General features: G+C 43.0%; 2 protein-coding genes and 1 long non-coding RNA gene across 4 annotated transcripts; 1 reads left to right on the top strand and 2 right to left on the bottom strand.

Moving 5' to 3' along the window:
* Positions 1 to 94: 94 nt before the first annotated feature.
* On the top strand, positions 95 to 27,060 carry LOC136572683 (uncharacterized). Of its 2 annotated transcripts, none has more exons than XR_010785814.1 (4): positions 95 to 568; positions 13,904 to 14,007; positions 14,096 to 14,218; positions 25,291 to 27,060. It is a non-coding gene; the product is annotated as an uncharacterized lncRNA (long non-coding RNA). The 2 variants fall into 2 exon arrangements; XR_010785813.1 differs by lacking the exon at positions 25,291 to 27,060 and adding an exon at positions 14,827 to 15,032.
* Positions 559 to 2,072, bottom strand: LOC136572682 (putative claudin-24). Its single transcript, XM_066573496.1, has one exon. The coding sequence runs from the start codon at positions 1,985 to 1,987 to the stop codon at positions 1,325 to 1,327; it is 663 nt and encodes a 220-aa protein (XP_066429593.1). The 5' UTR covers positions 1,988 to 2,072; the 3' UTR covers positions 559 to 1,324.
* CLDN24 (claudin 24) lies at positions 21,465 to 22,127 on the bottom strand. The gene has a single exon (XM_066574666.1). It carries the CDS (start codon positions 22,125 to 22,127, stop codon positions 21,465 to 21,467), a length of 663 nt encoding a protein of 220 aa, XP_066430763.1.
* Positions 27,061 to 27,515: the final 455 nt, after the last annotated feature.

Below are 27,515 nucleotides of genomic sequence, written 5' to 3'. Positions count from 1 at the left end.
TAATTACATTTTAAAATGCTCTTTTCTATTATTTACAATGTTTTAGAAGTTTTATGCAGCTCACTGTTCTCAGTACCAAACCCTAAATGGAAGACGTGATGCGATTTCCTTTTGCACACCTCGGCATATGTTGATTGTCAGGCTGTAAATGGTTACAGGCTATATATCTTAAGACTTCGCTGAAGACGCTGGCATGGCTCAACTATAAAATTCTCTTCTAAACAAAGGAGTCAATCAGAGTATTATAAAAACATTAACCATACCTGTGCTGGAGCATGAGCTATTAAAGCTGAATGGCTGATCCTAAACAATCGTGTCAGAGTGTGAACAATCCACACGCCTATTTTATGTATGGTATGTGTTATGCAATATTCTACACAATGACTAATGAAGTTAGTAATTTAACTGTTGGGGTCAGGAAGGATCTCCTTACCGAAGACTAAAAAAGTTATTGCTACTTTTAATCCCCACAAGCCTTGGCAATCTTATATTGAATTAAAATGCGAAATCAAGGAGAAACTAACAGCCAGCAATGCATGAAGATGGCAACACAAGACATCTGTTCAAGGTATTGTAATTAATTGCTTGCTGTTTGCTTTTGGAGTATGTAATCCACCACCGTATTTTAGGGCTATAGGTTACAGAAAAAAGGGGTTAGACAACAGTTTACATTTCAACAAAGTTGCAATTTCAAGATAGAAATTCTAATAATTTACCATAACATTATATAGACGGTATGAGCATATAATAAATAACATTATTACGCCACATAGAACACCTATGTTAGGGCTCAGTTCAGGGTTTCCATGTCTCTGCTCCGTTTTTGGAAAAGAGAAATAAAGCTGACAAAAATAGAAAAATAGCAAAAATGTAAACCTGATGGTATTAAAGCCTTTCCCTTTTGCTTTCCGCTTTTTTTTTTTTGGGGGGGGGGGGGGGGGAAGCCCCGGGGGAAGCCCCATTAAAATCAATTGGGAAAGAAACAATCTGTGCATTTCAGTTTTATTTCAGTTTCTCTCCACTGAAATCGGAGCAGAAAGACGGAAACCCTGAACTGAGCCCTCATGCAGGTGTGTGAAAGCAGCCTAAGTGATATCTTAAATACAATATATTTATATACATAAAAGAAATATACAATATGTAGCTAACAAAAGAAAAGTAATATCATACTAAGATGAATAGAGATCCATAAAATATGTTCTCCATTCTAATCTGCGATGTGCTCATAAAATTGCCCCCACAGGGGATGGATGATGTTCTATCACATATAAAGTTGTAAATTTTTCATGAAGGATATAAGTTCTGCTTCTCAGTTCTATGGTGTTCAGATGATCAGATCCGGGTATCTTCTTTGTACAGGTGGAGGTCCATATAGTGATACAGGGATATTTTTACCCAGACATTTAACATTTGGTGGATTGTTATTAGATGGCATTGCGCAAAATAAGAATGAGCCCCCAAGTATAAGGAAAAATGAGCCAAACCAGCACATGAACATAGCTTCTCCGAATTCCCATCTCGGAACAATATCTGGGATTGTCTGATCCCAAAATTCTTGAACTGTATCATAAGCTATCCAAGAAACTGGAACTACAGCAATGATACCTGAGATCAAGAGTAAAGTCCCACCAAGAAGCGCTAGTTTCTTTTTGGTCTTGTTTTCTCCAATACTGAGACATTCTAAACACATGGTAGAAATGATAAGACCAACGATCCCAAAGCCATCCGAGAGAAACATGAGAATCCTTGCCATTTGAAGTGTGAATGGCAATGCCAGAAAGGAATCAAAGTCTTTGCACTGCATGCCACCTTCCTCTTGCACCACACACGTCTGCCACAGTCCACTGTTCCAGATCTCCATCTCGTTCAGATCTAGATTCAGATTCTTCCAGAGAGGCACAAAAGTGCTAACACAGATGAGAATGTATCCCAGTAATGCAAAAAACATTGCACTATATTGCAGCTTAATCCTGTGGTTGACAGCCATTAAGTCCAGAGTGTATGATGACAAATAGAATGGATGGAAGAAGCTTGACGACAACTGGTGCTTCAGATGTTAATAGTTTGTCGTATTGGAGTTAATGGCTTTAAATAAAAGCTGTTATATGTAATTTAATTCCATTGAAATTTCTCCATATGTATAGTGAATGAGGTTCTCAGTTCCAGTTACTGGACTTCAGCCAACAAAGCACTGTTGCCTTACCGAAAGACTCTGCAGTAACGTCATCACGGATGAACAATAACTTAAAGGAGGTGTTTGCAAGGAACATCCTCATATTTAATGTTATTTAAGTGAATGGGATTAAAGCAAATCCTGTGCACATGTAGAGGGAAAAAAAGCTGCTGTGGCTTTTCTTCTGTAACTGTTCTGTAACTCTAACCTGGCGTTTTGTTGCAAATATCCCGCTACAAAATGTATGGCTATGAGATATGACAGTTGAGTTTCACAGCATCGTTAGACCTGCTTTTCAAAGGGAAGAGCTCTTTTATACCTGCATACTAAATGGAAGAATACTTTGTATACTGAAAAGTAGTTACCACAAAAGCATAATGTGCTTATAGCAGTTGTGTGTAGACTGAAACTAGTAGGCTAAGTAAGAAAGAACTTTATTTTGAATGGATATTCACAGTCAAACTGAAAATGTAGGTCTTTTTATATATGCAGTTGCAATCCAAAATTATTCAACTCCCGTTGCAAATTAGATTAATTTGCCAAATTTACAAACTTTCAGCTGTTTGCAAACAAAAACAATGAAATAAGAACCATTTAAAAAGCTCAACACAACTAATATAACAAGTGGTTTCTCCATATTCAACACAAAATGCCACTTTGAATGGCTACTGCAGCCTCAGAATTATTCAACTCCCTAAATAGAATCTATCATAAGAGCACACATTTGCAAATCAGGTGTTTTCTCAAGCATATCTGATGCAACTAATCAAGGGCTTCATTAGTTACATCAGGTGTGCCTGACATAAAACACATCCAATAGCTGGATTAGCTAGGGCTTTGATGATTTCTCCAATTTCAACACAAAATACCATATAGTGTTCAAGTCAGTTGACTATGGTGGTCACTGCAGAATCTTCCAGGCTTTCTTCTGAAACCATAACTTGGTGGACTTTGAGGTATGCTTGGGATCACTGTCTTGTTGGAAGGTCCAATGATGCCCAAGCTTCAGCTTCCTCATAGAGGACACAACGTTCATTCTAGGATTCCCTGATATTTGATTGAATCCATCTTGCCCTCCACAATCTGAAGGTTTCCAATGCCAGAAGAAGCAAACCAGCCCCAAAGAATCACTGAGACAATGCTATGTTTCACTGTAAGCAAGGTGTTCATTTAAGCACATGCCTCATTCTACCTCCTCCTAAATAAATAAGGTTGATCCATAGGCCACATTTCCAGCTTTGTTTCATTGCTCCACAGAACAGAATATTAAAAATTCTGTGGCTTACTTATGTGGTTTTGAACATATCAGAGCTGTCTTTTCTTGTGCTTTTGGGTCAGTAGAGGTGTACGTTTTAGAGCTCAGGCATGAAGACTTTCAGTGTTTAGTTTGTGCCTTACTAAGCAAACAGAAACTTCCGTGTCTGCTGCCAGCAAATCTTGCTTCAGGTCTTTTTTAGTCACTCAACAGTTTTTGACCAACTACCTCCTCAAGAATCTGGTGGCAGCTGGTGATGGCTTCCTCTTTCTGCCACATCCAGGTTGTGCAGCCAGTGTTCCTTTAATGTTGAAATTGTGAACTATGCTTCCAATTGTAACTCTAGCAACATTCAGTGCCTTTGCTATTTTTTGTATGCCTTTCCTTGTTTGTGCAAGGCATTGATCTCGTCGATTAACCTTCTGGACCACTCTCTTGACTAAAGGTCCATTTACACGTAACGATTGTCGTCAGATTCGCTCAAAGGAACAAAAGTGTGCAATAATCGTGACATCTAAACACGAGCTTTCGTACAATTTTCAATCGCTTTTCGTTTGTTGTCCAGTTTTAGCCTATATAAAAACCATCGCTGGATCGCTCACTTTTCGTTATGTATCGGAATGTGAAGCACTGAACAAGAAGTGAGTGATTCTCAACAATGATCTGCCTGTCTAAACATTCTGCACAAGCGTGAACAACTAGCGGTGACCTCACTCGCTTGTGCATTCATTCCAACAAGAATCACTCCGTGTAAAAGGGGCATTAGCCATATTTTTAACATTCAAACAAACATCACAGCCATCAGAGCCCTAACCAGTTAAGGCATTTGATGTGCTTTATCTCAAGCACACCTGATGCAACTAATGAAGCCCTTGATTAGTTGCATCAGGTATGTTTTTAAGACAACATCCGATTTGTAAATGTGTGCTCCTCAGAGAGATTTTATTCAGGAAGTTGAATAATTCTAAGACTGCAACAGTCAAGTGGCATTTTGTGTTGGATTTGGAGAAATTATTAAATTTTTTTTTTTTTTTTTGCTAACAGCGGAAAGTTTGTATTCGGCAGATAAACCTAATTTCCCATAAGGTTTGTTTTTATATTTGCCTTTCTGTGATACATTTATATTAGTGTAGGGACTCACAAAACGCGAGGAGCCTTGATGATTGGCTTGTGAGCTCAAGTATTTTGTCCAAAAATCCAACTAATACCTCGCATTTATTATGTATTCACATGCAGTGTGGCTTTTAAATGCCAGGGCAGCCCAGGGTGACAGTACCAATGTTGTTCACTTTTTGAAGTGCAGAGCAGCCTGCTAAACTATTATGGCATCATTAATAGGTTGCTGGTCTGCATGGTGCACCACATGTATCAGAATGGTCTGGCACTTTGTATCTACTCTGTGTAGGAGTATACACCAAGCAGCACATTCAGTGCATTACCAGCTGGTTGAATTGTCGGCCACACTGCACCAATCACGCGGCCGGCAGTGTGACCAGCCAGAGAGAGAGCAGGGAAGAGGAGGAGGGAGGCACACGCATGGCACAAAGTGGAATGATATCATCATCCTGCTGCTCTTTAGGGTTGGAAGTATCATAGCCTCCTATTACCATAGCTTCCAAGTGTCCCTCTTTTGGTGGAATAGTCCTTATTTTTGACCCAAGTCCCTCTGTCATTTCTTGGCCTTTAAATGTCCCTCTTTTTGACTTTGGAAATAGATTTACACTAATAAACTTGTCATATTGCTCCAAAAACCCTGTATGGTTTGTAACTGTATCTGAAATCCCAATTTGCATATTATTCCATCATATGGTCCAAAATGGATCTGTCACACAATGAACCATAAGTGTCCCCCCTTGACCATCCAAAAAGTTTGGAGGTATGCCTATAGCACTGCGACATTCAACCCTGATGTTAAAAGTGGAAGTACTGGAAATGTAATAGCCAACTTTATCTCCTATTGATTTGAATGGGAGGGAAGTCAGCAATGACACTTCTGCTCCTGAACCCGGTAACTACGTCTGGCCTGCTGCAATGTTGGCAGATCAGGCAATCATCTGATCACCTGGAATCCTGAGTGGTGGGTCCCTGGTAATTAACTCTTGATGACCTATCGTGAGGATGGGTTATCACTAGTTTTTACCTGGAAAACCCCTTTTATGACTTATTACTCTACTAGTTTTGGGCTTCCCATAATCATATATAAAAGTAATATATTCACCGTGGTGCCAGGCCAGTGCTTTCAGTGGTCCACTGCCATAGCATCTGACAGGTGATTTCACTTAGCCTTCTGGCTGGGTGACGTTCCGTAAACCTTTCACATGGGCTCCTAACGTAGATGACACAAGGCAGTTACGGGATGTCCCTGCCAGACTCTTATTGGGTGCAGTGGTCACATGGGTAAACAATCAAGGGAAGATGCAATAGGACTTTTGAACAGTATTTGAACCATGGCATTGTTGAAATCCTTGTGTTTGCCTTTTTGAAGACACTGAAGTTTAATAAGCGTCTGTATTGTATGCCAGTAACATACCTGGAGTCATGATGGAGGTGTCACAACCATGCAAAGTCCCAGAATTATGACTTGTAATCCTACCCATCACTGTGTAATTGATATCCTCCTTTGCTGTCTGACATCAGTGCTAGGCATGTGCAGTGAGATGATACAGTATACACCTCGGCTCGATGTGTATGATCACTAGTGCTGATGTCTGACAGCTAGGGGGATATCAGTCACTTACTGATTGGTGTACAGCAGCATCCACATGGGCTAAAAAATCTTGCTACAAAATTATTGCTACAAAACGCATGTATGTAAAGCCCATACTTTCCAATGGGTTGTTTCAGGCTACAAAACATCTCTCATGTGGATGAAACCATTGGAAAGTATGGGCTTCACATACATGCTTTTTGTAGCGAGATTTTTGTAACCCTTGTGAATGCAGCTTCATTACAAATCATGACTGCACCACTGTGACACCAGTCCGATGACTCCAATTATATCTGCACACAGTGCAAGCCATTATTGAGCTTCCTTTTCTTCAATAAGGCCAGCCTGATGATTTTAATAAGTGCATGGTAGAAAAACTGTTCAAAAGTTCTAGTCCACCATGTCCATTGAGTAATAATGAAAAAGTTAATGATAGTCATTAATTAAAGAGAACCTATGTACACCTTTGCACTCTTTTTTATCAATAGGGGTTTTTTTTTAATGAAGACTTTTTGTAATTGGTTCTCATTAAAAATTTTAATTATTTGATTTCTTTACTTGTATTATTTGCCAAGGCACTGCAAACAGGATGACTGAAATCTTAGCAAGTTTCATCAGGCAGAGTAAACTGACAGGTTGTTTCTTAGCTTCTCTTCCAGCTTGCTCCCCTGTCAGATCAGGAGGATAAAGAGCAGAGTAGATAAAAATACTGTTGCATGACAGTGCCGTGGAATGGTGGAGGAGATCAGGAGCTCTTATCCACAGCAGGGTTCACACGGGGCGTATTCCCGTCGGAAATCTCGCGGTTTGGCTGCAGCAACCGCGGCGGCTTTGAAGCGGCCCGGCCGCTCACTCTTTCGCTGCGGCCGGCGCTCCCATAGAGGAGAGCGCGGCTGCAGCGGAATGAAAAAAAGAATGGACATGCTGCTCCCTTTGAAACCGCGGCTGCGGCGGCCGCAGCCGCGGTTTCAACCGGATTTACCGCAGCGGATTAGCCGTCCCGTGTGGACGAGATTTCTGAGAAATCTCATCCACATGGCTGGCTAATCCCGGGATTAGCGGCCGCGGGCGGTTTTGCTGCGGGCGGATCTGCTGCGGCAAAACCGCGGCAAATCCGCCCTGTGTGACCCTAGCCTAAGGGGGAACAGACCAGCAGTTACACAGAGATGGGGTGATATAGATGGGTTACAGTAGCTATGTAGTATTGAGTTGGCATGGTTATGCTACACAGCCTCTGAAAGTGGAGAGGGGAGGGGGAGCTGAGCTTGTGGACATTCATGAGAAAGACCCGCTGATCAATGCTGGGAGCAAGAAACTTGAATGTGAGAGAGTCTGTAAACCAAGTATGAAGCTCTCTAAACGCATGAGAAGGGAAACTCAATGCAAAAACATATAAGTGCATCATTTTTTTTTCTGTAGGTACTTAGTAAGATATGTGTGTATTGACTTTGAAAAGTTTTTTAAGAGGTGTTATCCTGCAAAACCTCAATGAAAAGAACTTTATAACACAGCATTAGTGTGGATTTATGAGGGTACCTGTCAAACTAATTGGATAAGCTTCTATGAGGAAGTAAATTACAGACTGCATCAGCTTAAGGCCGCCTGCAGACGAGCGGAAATCCCGCCGCGGGATTTCCGCCGCTGAAAGTCTGCATAGGAGTGCATTACAATACGCACTCCTATGCAGACGGCCGCGGTTTGGCCGCGCGAAATCTCGCGCGGCAAACAAACCGCGGCATGTTCTAATTCTCTGCGGGGCACGCACTCACCTGGCCGCCGGCTCCGGTCTGCGCATGCGCCGGCTGCGCGGCAGCCGGCACATCAAAGAGCCGGGGCCGCCAGGCGCGGGTGAGTACGCGCTCGTCCCTGCAGGCTCTGGGGTCGGATCGCGCGGCGAGATTTCTCGCTGCCGGATCCGACCCGCTCGTCTGCAGGCGGCCTAAGACTGTGGAAGTTGCGTATCTAGACTTTTCTTAAGGTGTTTGATGCTGTGGTGCATAAAAGGTTGGTACATAAAATGAGGATACTGGGAATAGGGCAAATTATATGCAAATGGGTTAACAAATGGCTCACTAATAGAAAACAGAAGCTGGTTATTAAACGTACATACTGTGATTTGGTCACAGCCACCAGTGGGGTACCCAAGAGGTCAGTATTGAGTCCTCTTCTTTTTAATATGCTTATTAATGACCTTGTAGAGGGCTTACAGAGTAAAATATTAATATTGACAGATAATACAAAGCTCAGTAAAGTAATCAACACAGAGGAGGGTGTAACATACTATTACAGAGGGATTTAGGGGAAGCTAGAGTTTTGGACAGGGAAATGGTGAATAAAGTTTAATGTGGATAAATGTAAAGTCATGCACTTGGCAGAGGAAAAAGTTCTATAATTATGTATTAAATAGTAAAACACTGGGTAAAACTGCCACTTATCTTCAACAGTTAGTGCCAGGCAGCTGCTGCCAAGGCAAATAAATTGATGCATCAAATACATAGTTCTGGATTGCTAAAACCACAGATACAATGTGCATAGATACTTGTGGCAGCAACATTGTTTTAAACCTTTATACAAATCACTAGTCAGAGCACACATGGAATATCTTGTAAATGTTGGCACCTATATATAAGGTAGGGCGCACACGACTGTATTGTAAAACGCTGTGTATAAAATGCAGTGTTTTACCGGCGTGTGGAGCTGCATTCTTTTTTATGCTTGTATTATACGCAATGAATATACACAAGTGTGAATGGATCAATGAAAATCAATGTACTTTTATTGACTGCATTCATCACGTATTATGCACCCGAATATTGCCCATCTAATGCGCAATTAAATTGTACGCATATGAGCCTGGCCTCAGAAGTACATAGCTGAACTAGAGCATATGGAGATGAGGGTCACCCAGTTAAAGGAATGGGTGGATTGCATTACTAAAACAGGTTATCAAACCTGGGGTTCTTCAGCTTCAAAAATAGATGACTTAGAAGCAATCTACTTACAATATACAGTGGATATAAAAAGTCCACACACCCCTGTTAAAATGCCTTGCTTTTGTCATGTTAAAAAATCCGACAAAGATGAATCATTTCAGACTTATTTTCCTGACATTTTCTTAGTTGCATTTTTCACCAAATGCCATGGTCAGTAAAAAGCTTACAGCACATCAAAGGGATCGTTGGAAGGTGTCAGTCAGGAGAAGGGGACCAAAAATTTTCTAAGTCATTACATATACCAGGGAACACAGTGAAGACGGTCATAAAGAAGTGGATTAAATTTGGCACAACAGGCTATTACCAAGAACTGGACGTCTTTCAAAAATTGATGAAAATACCAGAAGATAATTGGTCCAGGAGGCTGCCAAGAGGCCTACAGCAACATTAAAGGAGCTGTAGGAGATTTTGGCAAGCACTGGTTGTGAAGTACATGTGACAACCATCTCCAATATTCTTTATATGTCTGGGCTGTGGAGTAGGGTGGTAAGACAGAAGCGTTTTCTAACAAAGAAAAACATCAAAGCTCGGCTATGTTTCACCAAAACCTACATTAAGTCTGCAAAACGTATGTGGGAGAACGTATTATGGTCTGATGAGACAGAGGGGGAAATTTTTCGCCATAATTCCAATAGGTATGTTTGGTGCAAAGCCAACACTGCGCATCACCAAAAGATCACCATACCTACAGTGAAGATGGTGAAGGCAGCATTATGCTTTGGGGCTGTTTTGCTGCTGCTGGAACTGGGCTTTAGTCAAAGTGGAGGGAATTATGGATAGTTCCAAATATCAGTCCATTTTGGCACAAAACCTTCAACTCTTTCCTAAAAAGCTGAAGATGAATTTCACCTTTCAACGAACCAAAGTATACCTACAAATCAACAAAACAATGGCTTCGTCAGAAGATCAAAGTTTTGGAATGATCCAACCAGAGTCCAGACCTGAATCTCATTAAAGATCTGTGTACTGGCCTGAAGAGGATGCTACACACAAGATGCCCTTTGGAGCAATTTTGCAAGGAAGAGTGGGCAAAGATTACCAAGTCAAGATGTGCCATGCTGAGAGACCGCTACCCAAAAAGACTGAATGTTGTCATAAAGTCAAAGGTACATCAATAAAAAGTATTAGTTTAAGGGTGTGCATATTTATGCAATCAAATTACTTTAGAGTTTTTTTCCACCCTAAATGATTTGTTTGTTTTTCTATGGAATAGTACACATAATGGGTCACATTGAAGGTGGAAATATATCTGAAATGATTCATCTTTGTCAGATTTTTTAACATGACAAAAACCTGGCATTTTCAATGTACAAATATTTGAACAGAGATCTTTTGCATATGTCTTCATTGTGTATTATTTGTGCGTTGCACGGCCACGTCATATGCAGTGAATGGAGTCAATTAGAGTCAATAGTCTTTCATTGATTCATGCACGTGTGTGTAGACCCTGCGCGTTGATACCCTCGGGAAATAGATTGCAGCCTTCTCTATTTCTCTGCAGACCACACCATGTGAGCCCAATGTATTCCAATCGCAATATTTGGAGTTGGGAGGGTATTTTTATCCCCTAATATGGGGCAATTGGCATCTGCCACCTGAGGTTTTTTGCCTTCCTCTGGGTCAACATGGTTAGTTTATGGGTTGAACTTCATGGACCTGTACCCACTTTCAACTTTATCAACTAAGTTACTAGTACTGGTAAAACATTCCAACAACTAGGTACTGTAATCTCCTTTTAACATTTATTTGAGTGAGGACAGAAGAGCATTATTCAATTTTCAGCCTTTATTAACTTCTGTTCTTCCTGAAAAAAACTTGAAATCCTATTTGAACTTTATTGTTCACCAACAAAAATATTTTCAGTAGATACAAAAAGACTTTGTTGTTTTAGTGCTCCTAAAGAATTTTGGAGAACTTCATGGCTCAGCTTCAGGTATTTTGATGATTAGTCAAATCAGTTCAAGTAAAAATTAAAGGGATTGTCTCATGAATAGAACTTATCCCCTATCCACAAGGTCAGGGATAAGTTCTCATCTAATCGGTGGGGTTCTGACCACTGGGACCCCCAATTGAAAACTTTGCCATGGTCTTGACAGAGCTTGTGGAAAAGACATTAGTTCAAAGTGTGCGCTTTTATTTTATCAGCATTAATTACATAGTGCAGAGAATCATTCAATATCTCACATAAATGTTTAGCACCAGGGTGCTACAGATGGATTTTACAGTGGGCGGCCATTATGCCGGGTATAGCAGATTTTAAATGGGCTATAAGTCCGCAATACCGACCAATCATGGATGCAGCACCGGCAATTGCACAAGCAGGTACATTTGTTAAAGCAATGTTTTTTTCTTGGAAAAATTCTTCCACACTTTTGTATATAGAGGAGCCTTTCGTGTCGGTGGTTACATTTCTGGTAAACAACAGTTCCTCCACTAACTCTTCATTCCGATTAATCAAACAATTGTAAGCTAGCAGCAATGCTTCATTATCTCTATCCATTGACTCGTCAATTTGCATTACAAATTCTGTGTTCTTTAACACATCCAAAAGAGTTTCTTCTACATCAGCAGGCATCCCGTCAATTCTTCTTGAAACTGTGTCATTACTCAAAGGAATCGATTTCACCATGGCACACGTGTCAGGCTCCAGTATAGTACTGACAATCTCTTTAACTGCGGGTAACACAAGTGTTTCCCCAATAGTATGTAATTTGCCACATTGCACTATTAATAAAGAGACTTTATAGGAAGCAAGGAGGCCTTTGCCAGCATTGAGCGGCGGGGTATGTATGAAGAGAGGTTGCGGGGTCCCGCACGGCCCTCCCACGGTGATATCGGGGGAGCCGTGCAGGTGTCATGGCAGCCGGGGGCCTAATGAAAGGCCCCAGGGCTGCCTTACCAGACTGCCTATCAAGCCATACCCGTGGGGTGGCTTGATAGACTGCCTGTTATATAGCAGTATGACGTAATGCTATAGGAGCGATCAAAGCATCGCTGGTTGTAGTCCCCCAGGGGGACTTTAAAGTAAAGTTAAAAAAATCAATAAAGTTTTTTTAATTGTAAAAAAAAAAAGTTATAAAAGTTTAAATCACCCCCCTTTTGCCATATCTATTATTAAAAAATCTAAATCATAAAATAAAAATATGTATTTGGTATCGCCGCGTCCGTAAAAGTCCAAACTATCAAAGTAGCACATTATTTTTCCCGCATGGTGAACGTCGTCCGAATAAAAAATAAAGAGCACCAGAAATGCACTTTTTTAGTTACCCTGTCTCCCAGAAAAAACGCAATAAAAAGTGATCAAAAAGTCGTATGTATTCCAAATTGGTACTACAACTCCCAGAAACCCACACAAGTGAAAGTTTGAAATGCTGCCAGCCATTCAGCAGCATAATGGAATACAGTGGGTTGGCTGTGCTGCAGGTTTTCCAGTGTTATGAAGTGTGATTGATCTGTAGCTTTGCCCACACACAATGTGCAGATATTCATTGATTGTCCAAGCGCACACTTGGCGACTAGGTTTGTTTAAACAGATTTCCTTGCCAGGTGAACCCTTGTGTGCTCAATTCAAGAGATCGCACAGATATGAATGTACTTGGCTCACCCGATAAACACAAAGAGCTGTTACACCCAGCTCTAGGCCCAATGTTAAAATCTTTTTTTTCTTTCCAGATACTCGTTTAATCCACGCGCATTAGCGTAACATACACTCATAGCCATTCAGCTAGGATTTAAGCCCAAGTGCAAGGAAGATCAGCTAGCGTAGAGGGGCGGGCCGTGGGGGGGCGTCTGACATCGTAACTGCAACCCAATCCACACGCACCATCCAGCCATGTCCACATAGTGCTCAGCAGCAGACAAAGGATCAAAAACAGCCAGCAGAGAAAGATGACCCGCAGAGCATCACCATTAGGATGGCGGGAAACTCGAATGCTTGACTCGAATAATGGACGAGCGGGACTATGACAGGAGACATGGGCCCTACCTCCACCCAAACTCCTATGAGAAAAACATTTTGATGCAGGTTGTGTAAACGCTGGAGCACTGATGTGAGAGTGTCAAGTAACAAGAACAGCTCCAAAAGCGATGGAGCAATCTGAAATGTAAAGATCCTGGGCATCTATGTGCAATCTGCAGAGAGCTTAGAATCTGGGAGAGAGGTAGACCGCTTGTGGGGTTCAGGGGTGGGTTGGTTGGGGTGGGGTCCGTTGGTGTGGCCTTGCCTTTGGGAGGAGCAAGTGTTGAAAAAGACAGACTGTTCTGCGTGAGCTTAGGGGCGAAGTTTTAAGCACAATAAGCATGGTTTTGGGTGATCCTTTTGGGTGAGACAGTGATTGTTCACAATTACTACTCAAGCGTTAAATAGTCCTCATAAGTACCTGCCTGCTAACATTGGAGACCAAATAGCCACCTTTGTTTGTTGGCAAGGTGATACATTGAACCCCAATTGAGTCGTATTAGTGTGGGGCCTAATGTAGGGTAACATGATACATGCTATTGCTTAGGTCTCCTGTATTACAATTTCTCATCTTCATTGCCTTTGCTCTTTCCTTAACGGTCTGAAATAATGGGCCTGACCCAGGGGGAAATGAGGCCCACCATTTCAAGGGGTGGCTTACAAATAGACGTGCAGACCCTACAACGAGCTTCACCATTTTAGTAGTGTGCATGCAGCCGTGTTTAAGTTGATTTTGTGTCACAGGGGCAAAGTGCAAGGTAGATTTTGTCCGTGCATGAAACTTAATGTTTTTGCTTTGCTTGTGTCTCCCCAACAGTACAATGCAGACACAGGGTGGATCAGGCTCACCAAAGTCCGAAGACAGAGAGGAAACCCCGTCTTCGAGCCCCTAGACCCCAGAATGTGGTCCGTAGGTTGATGGTAGGCATTTTACACACATAGCATGCTGTGGCCTAACCTGCCGCTGCTTTTCCACCCTTTGACACACGCTGTTCCTTCCTGTCCGCAGCAGCTGGCCCGTCTGAATTCTCCACAGAGCCAGACTCGCCCCCTGCATCGAGGGTCCCTCTCCCCCACCACATCATAATTGCAGAGTCAGCAGACCCTGGACCTGAGCTCTCCCTTGTGCCTGGTAAGTTGCAAGTGCCAGCTGTTCACTGCTCCCTTAAGTAGGCCTCGTGTAGGCAGGTCAAATTTTACAGCTTTGGTTTAAAATGCTTGTAAACCACAGAAGCTTGACAGAAAGTCTCCAGGACCCCAGTTTTTTTGTCAGACCCCTACAGTAGCTCGGTGTTTGGCATTAAACAAGTAACCCTCTGCCACGGTAAAGGGGTGTCGATACATCTTTTGGATTTCCAACCATAAGAACATGCCTTTAGCTGCTAGCCATTTCCGAAAACCTCTGCCTTTTGTAGCTGTTAAAGACACAGGGCCATAAGCCCATGGCTAAATAATTAGCTTTCCCAAATTTGAAATGTGTGAAGCAACATAGAGCAGACATTTAAAAAAAAACAAAACAAAACAATAGAACATCCCCTCTTCATGTATGGAGACGGCCCTTGGGACACCCAGGTCCCTGCAACTGGGGTGTAGGAAGGCAGCTTACTAGAACTCCAGCAAAAAAGCGAGTTAAGTGAAGGGGGGGCCTAACAGGGGTGAAGTCTAGTAAAATGTTTCCTCAATGAGTCTCATATGGTGTGTTGGAAGGCATACTGTGACTGTTTTTTTTTTATCCCACAGCATTGGAGCCAATGCCCCCAGGTGCGGGTCCGGAATGGTATTTCGAGAACCTTCGAGCATGCACTAACCCTGCGCTGCGTGCTCGGAGGGGTCTTGGATCGCCTTGCCACCTTACACCAGTGGGGGGCTTGAAAACTTCAGGGCCCCGATCTAGGATTGCTCCATCACATGGATGGTCCCAAAGGTTGGCTATGGTGCCTCAAAACGCTGCTCTTCAGGGACATTGGCTGGAGTTGGTGTCCATTTCTCCCATTGTGGCCTGCTGGTCCATTCTTTAGACTAACAGGTCTAGTTTCCCACCATCCTTTGTTAAAAATGTTGCATTTTTTTAAAATAACATTGTTTCTTTGGTTTGCACAAAGATGCCTCATTAAAATTTTGTATTTTTAGTAAGTCAGTGTCACCAAATTTCCTTGTGCCACTGTTACAAGCTACGCATGACACACATAAGTGTACTTTCTTTTTGGAACAACACTATCTGCATCTACTGTGGCAGCACAGAATGCATTAAAGGAGATGTCCCGCGCCGAAACGGGTTTTTTTTTTTTTAAACCCCCCCCCCGTTCGGCGCGAGACAACCCCGATGCAGGGGTTAAAAAAACCACCCGCACAGCGCTTACCTGAATCCCGGCGGTCCGGTGACTTCAATACTTACCGCTGAAGATGGCCGCCGGGATCCTCTATCTTCGTGGACCGCAGCTCTTCTGTGCGGTCCACTGCCGATTCCAGCCTCCTGATTGGCTGGAATCGGCACGTGACGGGGCGGAGCTACACGGAGCTCCACGGAGCCCCATAGAGAACAGCAGAAGACCCGGACTGCGCAAGCGCGGCTAATTTGGCCATCGGAGGCCAAAAATTAGTCGGCACCATGGAGACGAGGACGCTAGCAACGGAGCAGGTAAGTAAAAAACTTTTTATAACTTCTGTATGGCTCATAATTAATGCACAATGTATATTACAAAGTGCATTATTATGGCCATACAGAAGTGTATAACCCCACTTGCTGCCTCGGGACATCTCCTTTAATTAAGGGCAAAGACTTTGGTGCCCTAGGTGTCCCAACAAAGAGTGTCTGGTTAATAAGGGGTGGAGGGAAGTAGATGGCCAGCGCATGGGCTTTAAGAAATCATTTGTAGGCCAGGGTTGGTGTAACTGTTGTCCTATTGCTTTTGCTTGAAAGCAACAAAGGCAACACTGCATTCCCATGAAGCAGCTTGTTTGCTAGGTTAATGCAACTCAAAAGTCTGTAAAGCTACCTTTGGATGCTTTTCAGTCTATTGGGTTAGAACTCAGGGCAACACTCATAAATGTCCCTCCTCTTTGCACTCACCACCACTGCTATTCTCCTTTCATGCCTTAACATTTTCTTCCTATGCCCAGCCCCATCAAACTCCATCCACATCAGCCCCTCCCTCCTCTGCCCATGCACAGCTCCCATGCACTTTTCACCTTCCTCAGATGCCTCCATCCCCCGCATACCACCAAGAAACACCTTAGCCACCCTTACAAATCCCCCAACCACCTGCTCACCCTCTCTACCCTGCTACTCCCAACTGCGGGGAACATATCCCCCAACCCTGACCCACTCTGTACTGCTCTCTACCAAAATCTTCCCCCAGTCATACCAAACCACCCCACTAGCCCATGCGCCCCACCTGCCCTATTTAAATACACTCTATGGAACTTCCAATCTGGGCGCAACAAACTCCCAACTATCCACAACCTCTTCACCACTAAACACTGCAATCTGCTAGCCCTTACTGAAACCTGGATACAGCAGTTCGATTCTACCTCCCCCGCTGCATTGTCCTATGATGGCCCCCAGTTCTCCCACATCCTCAGATTGGACAACAGATCTCTCCACTTCTTCTTGCTGTCGACGTCCCCCAGGGCTCGGTCCTTAGTCTCCTTCTCTATCTACACAGCCCCAATTAGACAAAATTTTGCCAACTGTCTGTCTGCTGTCTCTAATAGTATGTCCTCCCTTTTTCTCAAACTTAACTTCTCTAAAACTGACCTTTCCACCTTCCAACTGACCTTACCTCAACATTTACATTCCAGTGTCTGGCACTATAATAACCCCCAGACAGCACACCCGCTGCATTGGGGTCACACTGAATTCTGACCTGCCCTTTACCCCCACATCCAATCTCTGGCCCGAACATGCCACATGCACCTCAGAAATATTGCTAAAATCCGTCCGTTCCTCACCATGGACACGCTAAAGACACTCGTTGTTGCCCTCATCCACTCCCGACTCGACTACTGCAACTCGCTATTCATTGGCCTTCCTCACACCAGATTCTCCCCTCTCCTATCCATACTAAATGCGGCAGCTAGACTCATTTTTCTATCCAGACGTTTCTTTGATGCCTCTGCACTATGCCAGTTACTGCATTGGCTGCCCATTCACTGCAGAGGTTAATTTAAACTCCTCACCCACAAAGCTCTCATGGCCCCACGCCACTGTACATTGCTTCCCTTCTTTCTGTACACCACCCAGCCCACACACACTTAGATCTGCTAACACACTCAGACTAAACACCACTCTAATACGAACCTCACATGCTCGCCTACAGGACTTCAGCAGAGCAGCACCCATCCTCTGGAACGCTCTACCCCAAGGCATCTAGACAATTCCTGATGCACGAAACTTCAGACGCGCCTTAAAATGCACCTCTGTAGGGAGGCAGACCAAAGTCCCCTGACTTAGTCCCCCTGCCCCTCCCTATGGCTCCCCACAACTTCCACCTTGTTTATTGCATATTACCTCTACCCCTGCACCTCCTTACTGCCCCACCCCATTTGCTTCATAATAACTGATTTCCACATGTAATTCCTGTACTGCCTATGTTCCCCCATGCCTTATCTCCCCCCCTTGTACCTCCTGTATCACTCCCACCTCATTTGTTTCAAACGGATAGTATATCACATGTAATTGTTGTATTATCTGTGCTCTCCCATGCCTGAAAACGCTGCGTAATAAGTTGGCGCTATACAAATAACGATTATTATTATAAATGTTATCAAATACTTTTGGTGTGGGATATGTGTGACATACTGTTGTGCCCCATTGGAAAGGAGCTAAAGTTGCAAAGGCAGAAAGACCATGCATGGACTTGCCCTGGCAGCTGCTCCTGGCTAGTTCATTTGCAGAGAAGTATGCCACTTAGGGGTCCGACATAAGGTGGATCAATTTAATTGTGGAGGTAAAGGGGCCTTACACTTCCTTAGACCGGCTGGGTTTCGTAAGAAAGGAGGTGTCTGTATTCCAATGCTGGATAGCAACAGCAGCTGGTGTTGTTTCCAAAACAGGAAGAAGGTCAAAGCTGCCCAGGCTACCTTTCTAGACACTTAGATCATGGTTTTGCATCCAAAACATACAGAACCTTAAGTCATGGCTAGGAGGGAACCGCAATTTAGTGGCAATGTAGGCCTACAGGACCCAAATACAAAGTCCCCTGAATTGTGCCATATATTGCTTACTGCAGCATTGGAGAAGTGAGCCAAAGGAGCTAAGAAATATGAGATCTTGCTTACTTATTTGGCCACCGTCAAAACCTAAGGCTTCACGTGTGTGTAGCCCACAATATGTAGGCACTCCTCGGCTGTCAGTTTAAGCTTGCAACCTACAACAAAAATATGGCAAATTGGTGCTGCGCTCGCAGAGCAGATTGGGCGAGGCTACCGTACAGTTTGGACTCATCCTGAACTTACCCCAGGAGAGCTGTTGATTGAGGCTCAGCTGCATTCCAAACAGCATTGTTGTGCCGGCAAAAGTTATGCAGAACCACGCAGGCTCTAATTACTACACACATGTTGTCCAGAGCAAGTTGATTGGCACTGTGGAAAACCCGCCACCTGTTGAAAAGAATTGCAAATGCGCACTTAACATAACGCGAGGCGCGTGTGAGGCGATAATTAAAAACTTGCCTCCTGGTGGCCACGTCCCCATGCGAGCAAAGGGACGCATGACATGAGTTGACAAGCCAAAGACCAAATCCTTAACAAATACAAATGGGGACGCTTGCCCAGTCAAGCCAGGAAGAACCCGGGGTTCTGGCAGGGCAAGCTGGCCGGCAGAAAGCCGCCGACTCATTCTGGAAGTACTGAAGATTCAAGCATCCACAGCTCTTCCATAGGCCCCGATATCAACCAGGTAGAAACAATAGTTGCTGTCAGCCACAGCCAAAAGCACCTCCGAAAAAAATTGCCTGTAGCTGAAATACCAGGACCCTGAGTGCGGCGGCTTTCTAACACGAATGTACTTTCTGTTCAGTGCCCCGATGCAGTTAGGAAACTGTGCAGACTCCCAGAAGCCTGCAACGACATCCAGCCACTCTTGCCCTGACAGTGGGGACACAGCTTGCGTGCTGCCAAATAATCTTGCAGGTCTCTGGGACAATTCTGGACACAGTAAAGATGCCAAGGCAGAATTTAAAATGAAGCGAGATATACAAGTTGCCTGTTACCAGGAAACTGAGGGAAGATGGGTAAGGGTACAAAAACATTAGCTACTTACATTTTGAACTATTACCAACACCAGTCAACCATAAAAGCACATTCTGCATTGCCACAAGCGCACATCCACAGTAACGGTGCTCACCCAATCTGGGACGTCACACCAAACTGGGGGCTTGAATAGGCCTAAAAGCTGCCCCATAAACAAGATTGTTAACATTAGGTGTGTAGGTAAAATATTGGGAGTACAACAGGGCCCACAAACAAGACCGGCAGCCTTTCCGGGGGTGAGACACACTCCCTCACTGTTAGTGTCTCTGCAGGAAAGAGCAGGGTGTAACAAAGTAGGTTAAACTGCTGTACAGTCAACCGACAAAATAATAAAAACTGGTCAGGGTGCCACTTCAAGCCATCAGAAAAGTTGGCAAAATGGCCGAGACTCTGGCGCTCAGCAAGAAGAAGGTGCTCCCAGAAACGGCGACCTCTCCTACTCCTCCTCTCCCTCCTCGCCATATTCCTGTCCCTAGAAAGAATAGCTGGGAGGTTGGCAGCCCTCTCCTGTCACCATGCCGTGGAAAAACTGCCGTGAAAAAGCCAGGCCCAGAAGCCATGTTTTATTGACGCAGGACAAAAAGCTGAGAAAAGGCAGCTAAAAAGCAGCAACAAGGCTGGAGAGAGCGGGGCAACACATGTGGGCCAGTATGTAGCAGCCCACTGTGGGTGGGAGCAGCATTTAGCTCTTAGTTTTAGTTCTGACACTTAGCAAGAAAATGTCACTGAATTTTCACCGCACAAAAACATTTGTATGAATGGTCAAGAAAACGCTAATTATCTCTGGCCACGATTGCGGAAAAACGCCCTTTCATGCAAATTTACGGCGTGGGCGAGTGAACGTAAAAACGGATAAATTTGTGTGAAAGAGCCTTCACTGTGATGAACTGGCGCATTTTAAGACTGCTTAGTCTAGGTTTGCACTGTCTAACAGTACTAGGGCCCTTTTACACTTAGCAATTATCGCTCAAAAAAAATCATTAGATTGTGCAAAACTGAAAATAATGGTTCAGTGTAAATACAGGCAACAATCAAGTAATGAAAGATGATTTGTTCGCTTACTGTTCGTCACGTGTAAAAAATGATCATTCAGTTGTTACCTTCCCTGATACAGTCCTCTGAAAGACCAACGATCCTGTGAACGAGCGAATGATGAACAATTATCTACATGTGTGAACTGACAATATTTTAAAACAAAAGACTCTGTGATCATTCGCTCCATGTAAAGGACCCTTCCTAAATTTGCCTCCTTATCATAAAAAGGGCTAAAAAGCATAATCACTAATACAAGTAATAAGGACAGATTATAAGTGCACCTGACACTTTTGAAGCTAATTAAATTGTCCGACCTGCAATCAGTCTGAAGACTGAATCTGAATACAAATGAATAACCATGTTCGTCAACAGGCAAGCATTAGAGTCTATATGCAGGCATGAATTCAATACAGTATTAGAAGCATAAGACAGAAGAAACCTCTTTGACTGACCACAGTAAAAAGTCTGAACATATATTTCAATACATCAAAATGATTTTGAATGGTAAAATATCCTTTATTCACTTTACATTAATCCTATTATAATGTTTCTGTGTAATAATCCTTAATTTCACTTAGGTTTACGTGTAATTATGGTTATTTGGATCAAACATTGCTTTGGACTGTAATTGTGAACAATGGATGAAAGGTATGGACTGTGCCAAATACCAAAAGACACAGGCAAATCATTACTATAGATACCTATAAAATGTAACACAGCATCAACTACGATGCCCAGGTGTAACATGTATTTACATACAGAATGCACACGTTTACCCAATATGTAAACTCAAATCATGGAAAGAATGACATAACATTTTAGCTGGCTCAAAGGCATATTTTATTAGGTTACTAGACCTGTTCTGAAGATGCAACAAATACTTTTCTTCCCTAAAAAGGTGTGATAATACTGGTATGACTGACTTGCACGTGGCCAAGTCTAATGAATGGCTAGCAATGTCACTGCCTATTAAAGCCACAACACAATAATAGTCAAGTGATTAGAAAATGATAAACATTTTTAATAAACTCATATTAAAGACCCATTTCTACATAGTTTTGAAATCCACATCTAAATCATAAACTTGAATGTCATATAGTCAGATCTGGATATTTGGAGGCCACTGATAAACATTGTTCATGCTGCTTGGTAGGCTTGTAAGATACAGATGTGGCATTGGAAGATGTGAAACAGTAGGAGGAAGCAAGAAGAGAACCGCCAAGGATAAGGAAAAAACCTCCAAACCAACCCATGAAGAGAGCTTCACCAAATTCCCATCTTGGGACAATGTCTGGGATAGACGCATCCCAAAACTCCTGAACTGTGTCGTAAGCCACCCAGGAGACTGGAGCTAAGACAGTGAGTCCTGAAGTCCAAAGCATTATGCCTCCTAGAAGTAAGAGTCGATTCTTCAGCTCCTGATTTCCTGCTCCAAATTTCATACATTCCAGACCAGGGCTGGAGATGACGAGTCCAAGCATCCCAGAGCCATTGGAGAGGCACATTAAAATCCTTGAAATCCTGAGTTGAGGTGAAAGAGCCAAGAAGGAATCGAAGTCTTTGCATTGCATTCCTCCTTCTTCTTGAACAACGCAAGTCTGCCAGAGACCCATAGTCCAGTTTTCTAATTCATTCAAATCTAGGTTCAAGTTTTTCCAGAGAGGCACATACGTAGTAACACAGGACAGAATGCATCCTACTACAGACAGCAAAGTCCCTCCAATTTGTATGCAAGTTCTTTTGGCCAAAGCCATACTTTTTAGGTATTCCTAGAAAGTATTGTTGTACGTATACCCAAGCAGCTATCTGGTGTCTTGCAGTCAATGGCGAACTAACAATCTTGGCTTCTAGATACAGGATATATAAGCTTCAGACTTTAACCCATGAGTGACCTTTACACAAGGTTTTGTTCTTACAAAAGATAGTGTTTCATATAGATGGGGGAGGAATTCCTGGCAGCAAGGAGTTAAGTTTATGATAAGCATTTGATCTGTTACCTTTCAATTTGCTGAGTAAAATTATATCCCAATGCCTGATGATTACAAGCCAGTGGGCGAACAAAGAAAGCTCTATGACCCCTCACCCTAAAAAACAACAGTAATCATTGTGCTTCAATATGGATTAATTAGATTGTAAAGGGTGATAAAAGCCTTCTCTGTGCATAACAGGACTTCATTGTAATCCATGAACCTGACAATCAGGCATGTAGTAATAAGCCGTGCATAAAAATGGACCTTGAATGGAAAGTTTTGTGCATCAAATGAGAACACATTGATACTTTTACTAAATGAAATGGTTTGTATGTTTTGCTACAGAAGGTTATTGTTTTGGGGGTGAGGGTTGTTGCATATGTTCAAGGAAGAAAAGCTTACACAAGGAGTCACACAAGCTTCAATTCATAGGACATATATTAGCTGTTAAGAAATTTCTTGTCATGCTAAATTGAACATAATGTGAATTTCAAGATTACAACATCTGCTAAGTGCTCGTTTCACACTTTCTTTGTGAGTACTTCCTGACACATATGCCAACATACCTATAGATTCATACATCAAAGGAATGGATTAGATGACATTTTTCAATTGTACAGGCTGAAAATAAGCCCAAAATGGGCTGTGCTATAAAAAAAAGATAAAATAATAAATAAAAACTTATAAAACAGCTGAAATAAGCCAACATATCAATGATTTTCTTTTGTACTGTTTTTCATGGTTGGTGAAGTAAGCTCTCTTCTCTTCATAATACAAAGTCCCAGAGGATTTCTTAGGCCATAGAACCTTTATTTTTGTAGTTAATTTTGAGCGAACTGGACCAGCAGAACTCTGTTTCTGGTTGAACTTCGCTAAAACTTGGGTTTGGCACAAACCCAAACACAGCTTTTTAGAAATATTCTACCCAAAACAGGGTTCTACTGGTGTGCTTTGCTCAACACTAGATCTGAACTATCATGCATAACACTGAGTTATAAAAGCCCTGTATTGCTCTCAGAGTGTTACCCAGGGATTGGGGGTTTGGGTGTAGTTCTTATTCAGCTCAAATTAATTTGGACTGAATCAAACTTTTTGCAAATGTTTGGGGAACCTGCTGAACCAAACTTTTCAAAAGTTTGCTCATCACTATTTATAATGAATACTGAGTTTAAGTTAATAAAGTTGAGTCATGTGAACAAATATGAAGAATTTCCAAACATCCAACTACTAATACAAGAGTATAGAGTATATGTGGATTTGGTGCAAAGATCTTCTGAAACATTAATAATAACTAAAGATAAGGCCCAAATCAGGCAAGTTCATATTTAATAGCTTGTTGCAATAGCCATATGATGCACATGCCTGTGCTCTGTAGATACCTACAGTTTTAGGTGTGTGTCTGTAAATATATGACTATACCTAGATTTGTCTTCTTATAAGATCCTCAAAGCTACAAAGCCAGGCCATATTACTTCTTAGTAAAACAGATCTGCTGGGCGCACCTGGGATTTCCGTGGTCAATAAGCTTTCATCTTATGTAAGGGTCTTATTTTCACTCACATAATAGAATATTTGTTCTTGTAAGGTTATCCCAGACACAGGATAGACTTTCTGTGGAAGTAATGCAAGGGGTAACATGATCTGAACGTATGTAACAGAATGGAGCTGGGGAATAAGTCATGGCATTTCTTGGCTGACAATGGAGGAATTATCAAGCCAAATCAGTGGAAAATCTATTCTTTATACTTGCTATTTATCAGCCTGGGATTAAATGTGCTGAGAGATGTCTGTCAAGTGGATCTTGCAAATATGTATAGAAGCTAAGCTTTTGCAATTGTCTGCAGGAAAAAGAAATGAGTGACAATATTGAATACAGCAATATGAAATTGTTGCATTTTCAGTATTAAAATTATAATACAGTGTGTAGTCAAAAAGCCGAATCCAGCATTATATCTTAATACTGGAGTCCTACATTGAAATAACAATAGCGTACTAAACTGAAGGCATGGATGTGCTACATGATGGTATGATGCATAGATCTCAATTTTGTGTTGTGGCCCATGGAAGAGATAGAGAGTAAAACCCAATTACAAAGTTGAAGAGTAGCATGTGAGAGGCAGAAAACTGCTTCCCACTTCTCTCTAAGTCCCACAAGACCGCTGTTATGACTAAAGTAAGGAAAGCGTATTCGAAGTGGCCTCCTTTTGCTACAATAGAGGCATATCATCCAGGAAGTCATCCATCATCATCTGCAGGAGATTCAGGTACCGATCCATATTGAAAAGACGCCAAATTCCAACTGACACATTTACCCTGAAATATGCATTGTCTTCTGATTGGGTCGTGGTCTTACTAGTAATTTACATTGCATCGGCAATGAATTGGCACTTCACTGTTCTCTAACACAGTCCCGCAATGATAGCATCAGCCCTGGACTGAGCTATTGAATGGCTCCATGCTTGTATTGCAGCATTCCTTACTTTAGTCAAAGCAGCGGTCCCATCAAGGCCAGATCAAAGTTTTTGAAGGCATGTAGAAAGCACAGTGCGTGCCTCTCTCCATTACATAATATCATCATGATATTGCTTTTAGTGAGAAAATCAAATAATCTTGTAGATATGATGTTAATTAGCCATAATGTTTGTTAGTCATCAAAGGTATCATATCAACAAGATTACATTGTTTCTCTTATTGAGAGCAATAATATTTTGTTCTACTGGCTAACACAATACCAAACTTTTTCATACAGTGTTCAAATAACACAAGAGTGCTTAAATAATGCCACAACTGGTACCAACATAAATTTTACACACCCTGTCAGGGAGGAAGTTAAGATCAGACCATATGGTATGAGGACAGGATATTCAACACTCTAAATCACATGTATCAAACTCAAGGCCCACAGGTTGAATCCAGCTTACCATGTCATTTTATGTGGCCCATTTAGGTCTGGATGCAGAAGAGGACTCTGAGCTCTGCTAGGAAGAGCCTCTGGCGCACTGTGGACTCGTTTTCCGCCTGCCGCTGGGTACTGGGATCGTGGCCGTTATCTTGATCTAACACTACGACCTCAAGTGCATGCGGACTGAGCTCTGTGGCTATTGCTATAGTACTTGGAGCCTTTGGTATACATTCCCCTGTCTGTTTCTCCTGCTGAGCCGATCCTGCATTACAGCGATGCTTGTTAAGGATCAGACCGTGAGGTGGCTTGTACATCCCGGCTGGTCCTCGCTACCATCTCGCAGACGACAGTCTATCCCAGCCTGACTGTCCATATGCTGTAAGCCTGCTGCACGGACCAGAGAGAACATTCTATTATACTGCTGCTCAACCCAGTGAGTAAGGGTTCTGCCCTAAGGAATGTTTTGGGAACGTTTCACCAGGTTCTGCTACTTCCCATGATTTTTTTTTCTCTGACTACCTGGCAGTTGAGTCATGTTTTTGTGTTGGGGAAATAGCATTTGAGACACTTGTTCTAAATGGTGGAAGCCCTGGGGCTTATGTCATAGCCCTGGTGGTAATAATAGTTGACACCAACTTTTAATACAAACACAACTTAAATACAAAACTTAACCAGTAAACAAGGCTAAGTATCAACTCAAAACTGGGCTGAAATCTAACAGTAACAACCCTACATATATATGTAAGCGGCTCACCCCTGAAGGGGTTAAACTGTTGTCACAGAAATGGCCTGACTGTGAGATGCAACAAATCATCACGTGTGACAAAATTTGTGACAATTTGTACCGAGCATGCTCACCAGCTGGAGATGTATTGGCTGTTACCCTACCTATAAAAGCCTGCATTTTAGCTGCGACACAGCAGAGTGAGCCTTGTGAGCTGCGTCAGAGGACTCCATGGAGAGACAGTGTTCTGCAATTTGGTGCACAGAGGCCTGGAGCTGCGTCCAAGGGCAGCATTGGACACAGAGGGGGGCTGGTGTTATGGTAGCTGTGTGAAAGCTAGGAAAAACCAAGCTGTGCTGGGATCTGCAGGAGCAGAACAGCTGAACAACTGGAACACTAACAGGAGCCTTTGGAGCAGTAGAAGGTGCAGTTCCTGATGCAGAGGAGCAGGGAGTTAGTAGAACCGAAATCTCTCATTAGCGAACCGTAAATCATTCCCCAACATGTAGGTGCGCGCACCGGAGGAACTGTTATTAGATAGTCCACAGGCCTAGGCCTGTGGTAGGGATATAAAGAGAAGCTGTAAAGGACCGAGTTAATTGGAGAACTATATTATACTGCACTGAGTGTGGGATACTGAACTTAGTACTATTTGCAGGACTTTTGTTGTCATTCTGAATAGAGTAATAGAGTGATTTATGCTAGTCTGTGTTTGCAACCTGTTTGTATTACTGATTTATCTTTGCTAAGTAGTTGTAGTCCATTTCACTTTAGCTATTCCATCTGCTGCACTGTATCCTCATTCTTGCGTCGCACTACCACCAATGTGATGGCATTAGTGTATCTTAATGTCACTGGAAGCTAGGGGTTTGACAGGAGGAACGCCCCTCTCGCATCACTAGCTCCTGATAGGGTGAAGAGACAAAGGTCCTAGAAAGACAGTATGCCTTGCATCTTGCCGGCAGTAGTGGCTTAGGGTGAGGATTAGTTTTCCATGTAGGCTTAGATTAGCAGCTGCCAAAGAAAAAGTAACCCTCACCATAAGCTACCAGGGCTGGCAAAAAGCAATGTAGAGGGTGCTAGTGTTACTGTAACCGCTGCTTGTCTGTGATGGCTCCCGGCCGCAGAGAGGATGAGGACTGATTCACGAATGCCGGCTGTCTCTTCCCTTCCAGCGCCCGGTTACCAGCTCCAAATATCGAAGCCCCTGTGTGCTCCCGTAAGGTGGCTCGCCCACGTACACCTACTGGCCATGTTGTGACGCCGCCGCTGATGATCCTGCTGCGGGGCTGTGGCGCACTGTCACAGTGTCTTCCCACCGCCGCGGCACCATCCCTACTGCGACTGTGATCACTAAGTGAGATAGCCAAGTACTGGTAGAATGTGCCGCCGCTGCTCACCATCCTGCTGCCATCCTGCAGCGCACTCCCATCTGGCCGGCTCTGACTTTGCCACCCGCGGCCGCGGTGCCCTTCCTGCTGCAGCCGACATCAGTAAGTTAAATGGGGGGGGGGGGTGTATAGTGAGCTGCAGGATACAACGCCTC

This window comes from Eleutherodactylus coqui, chromosome 7, assembly GCF_035609145.1.
Source record: "Eleutherodactylus coqui strain aEleCoq1 chromosome 7, aEleCoq1.hap1, whole genome shotgun sequence".
Lineage (NCBI taxonomy): Eukaryota > Metazoa > Chordata > Amphibia > Anura > Eleutherodactylidae > Eleutherodactylus > Eleutherodactylus coqui.
Note: the sequence above shows the minus strand (reverse complement) of the source record. Positions and strands in the feature narration are given on the sequence as shown.

Bases quoted from the DNA above. Each gene is read 5' to 3' on its own strand.
- LOC136572682 (XM_066573496.1), bottom strand. From the start codon at position 1,987: ATGGCTGTCAACCACAGGATTAAGCTGCAATATAGTGCAATGTTTTTT.
- CLDN24 (XM_066574666.1), bottom strand. From the start codon at position 22,127: ATGGCTTTGGCCAAAAGAACTTGCATACAAATTGGAGGGACTTTGCTG.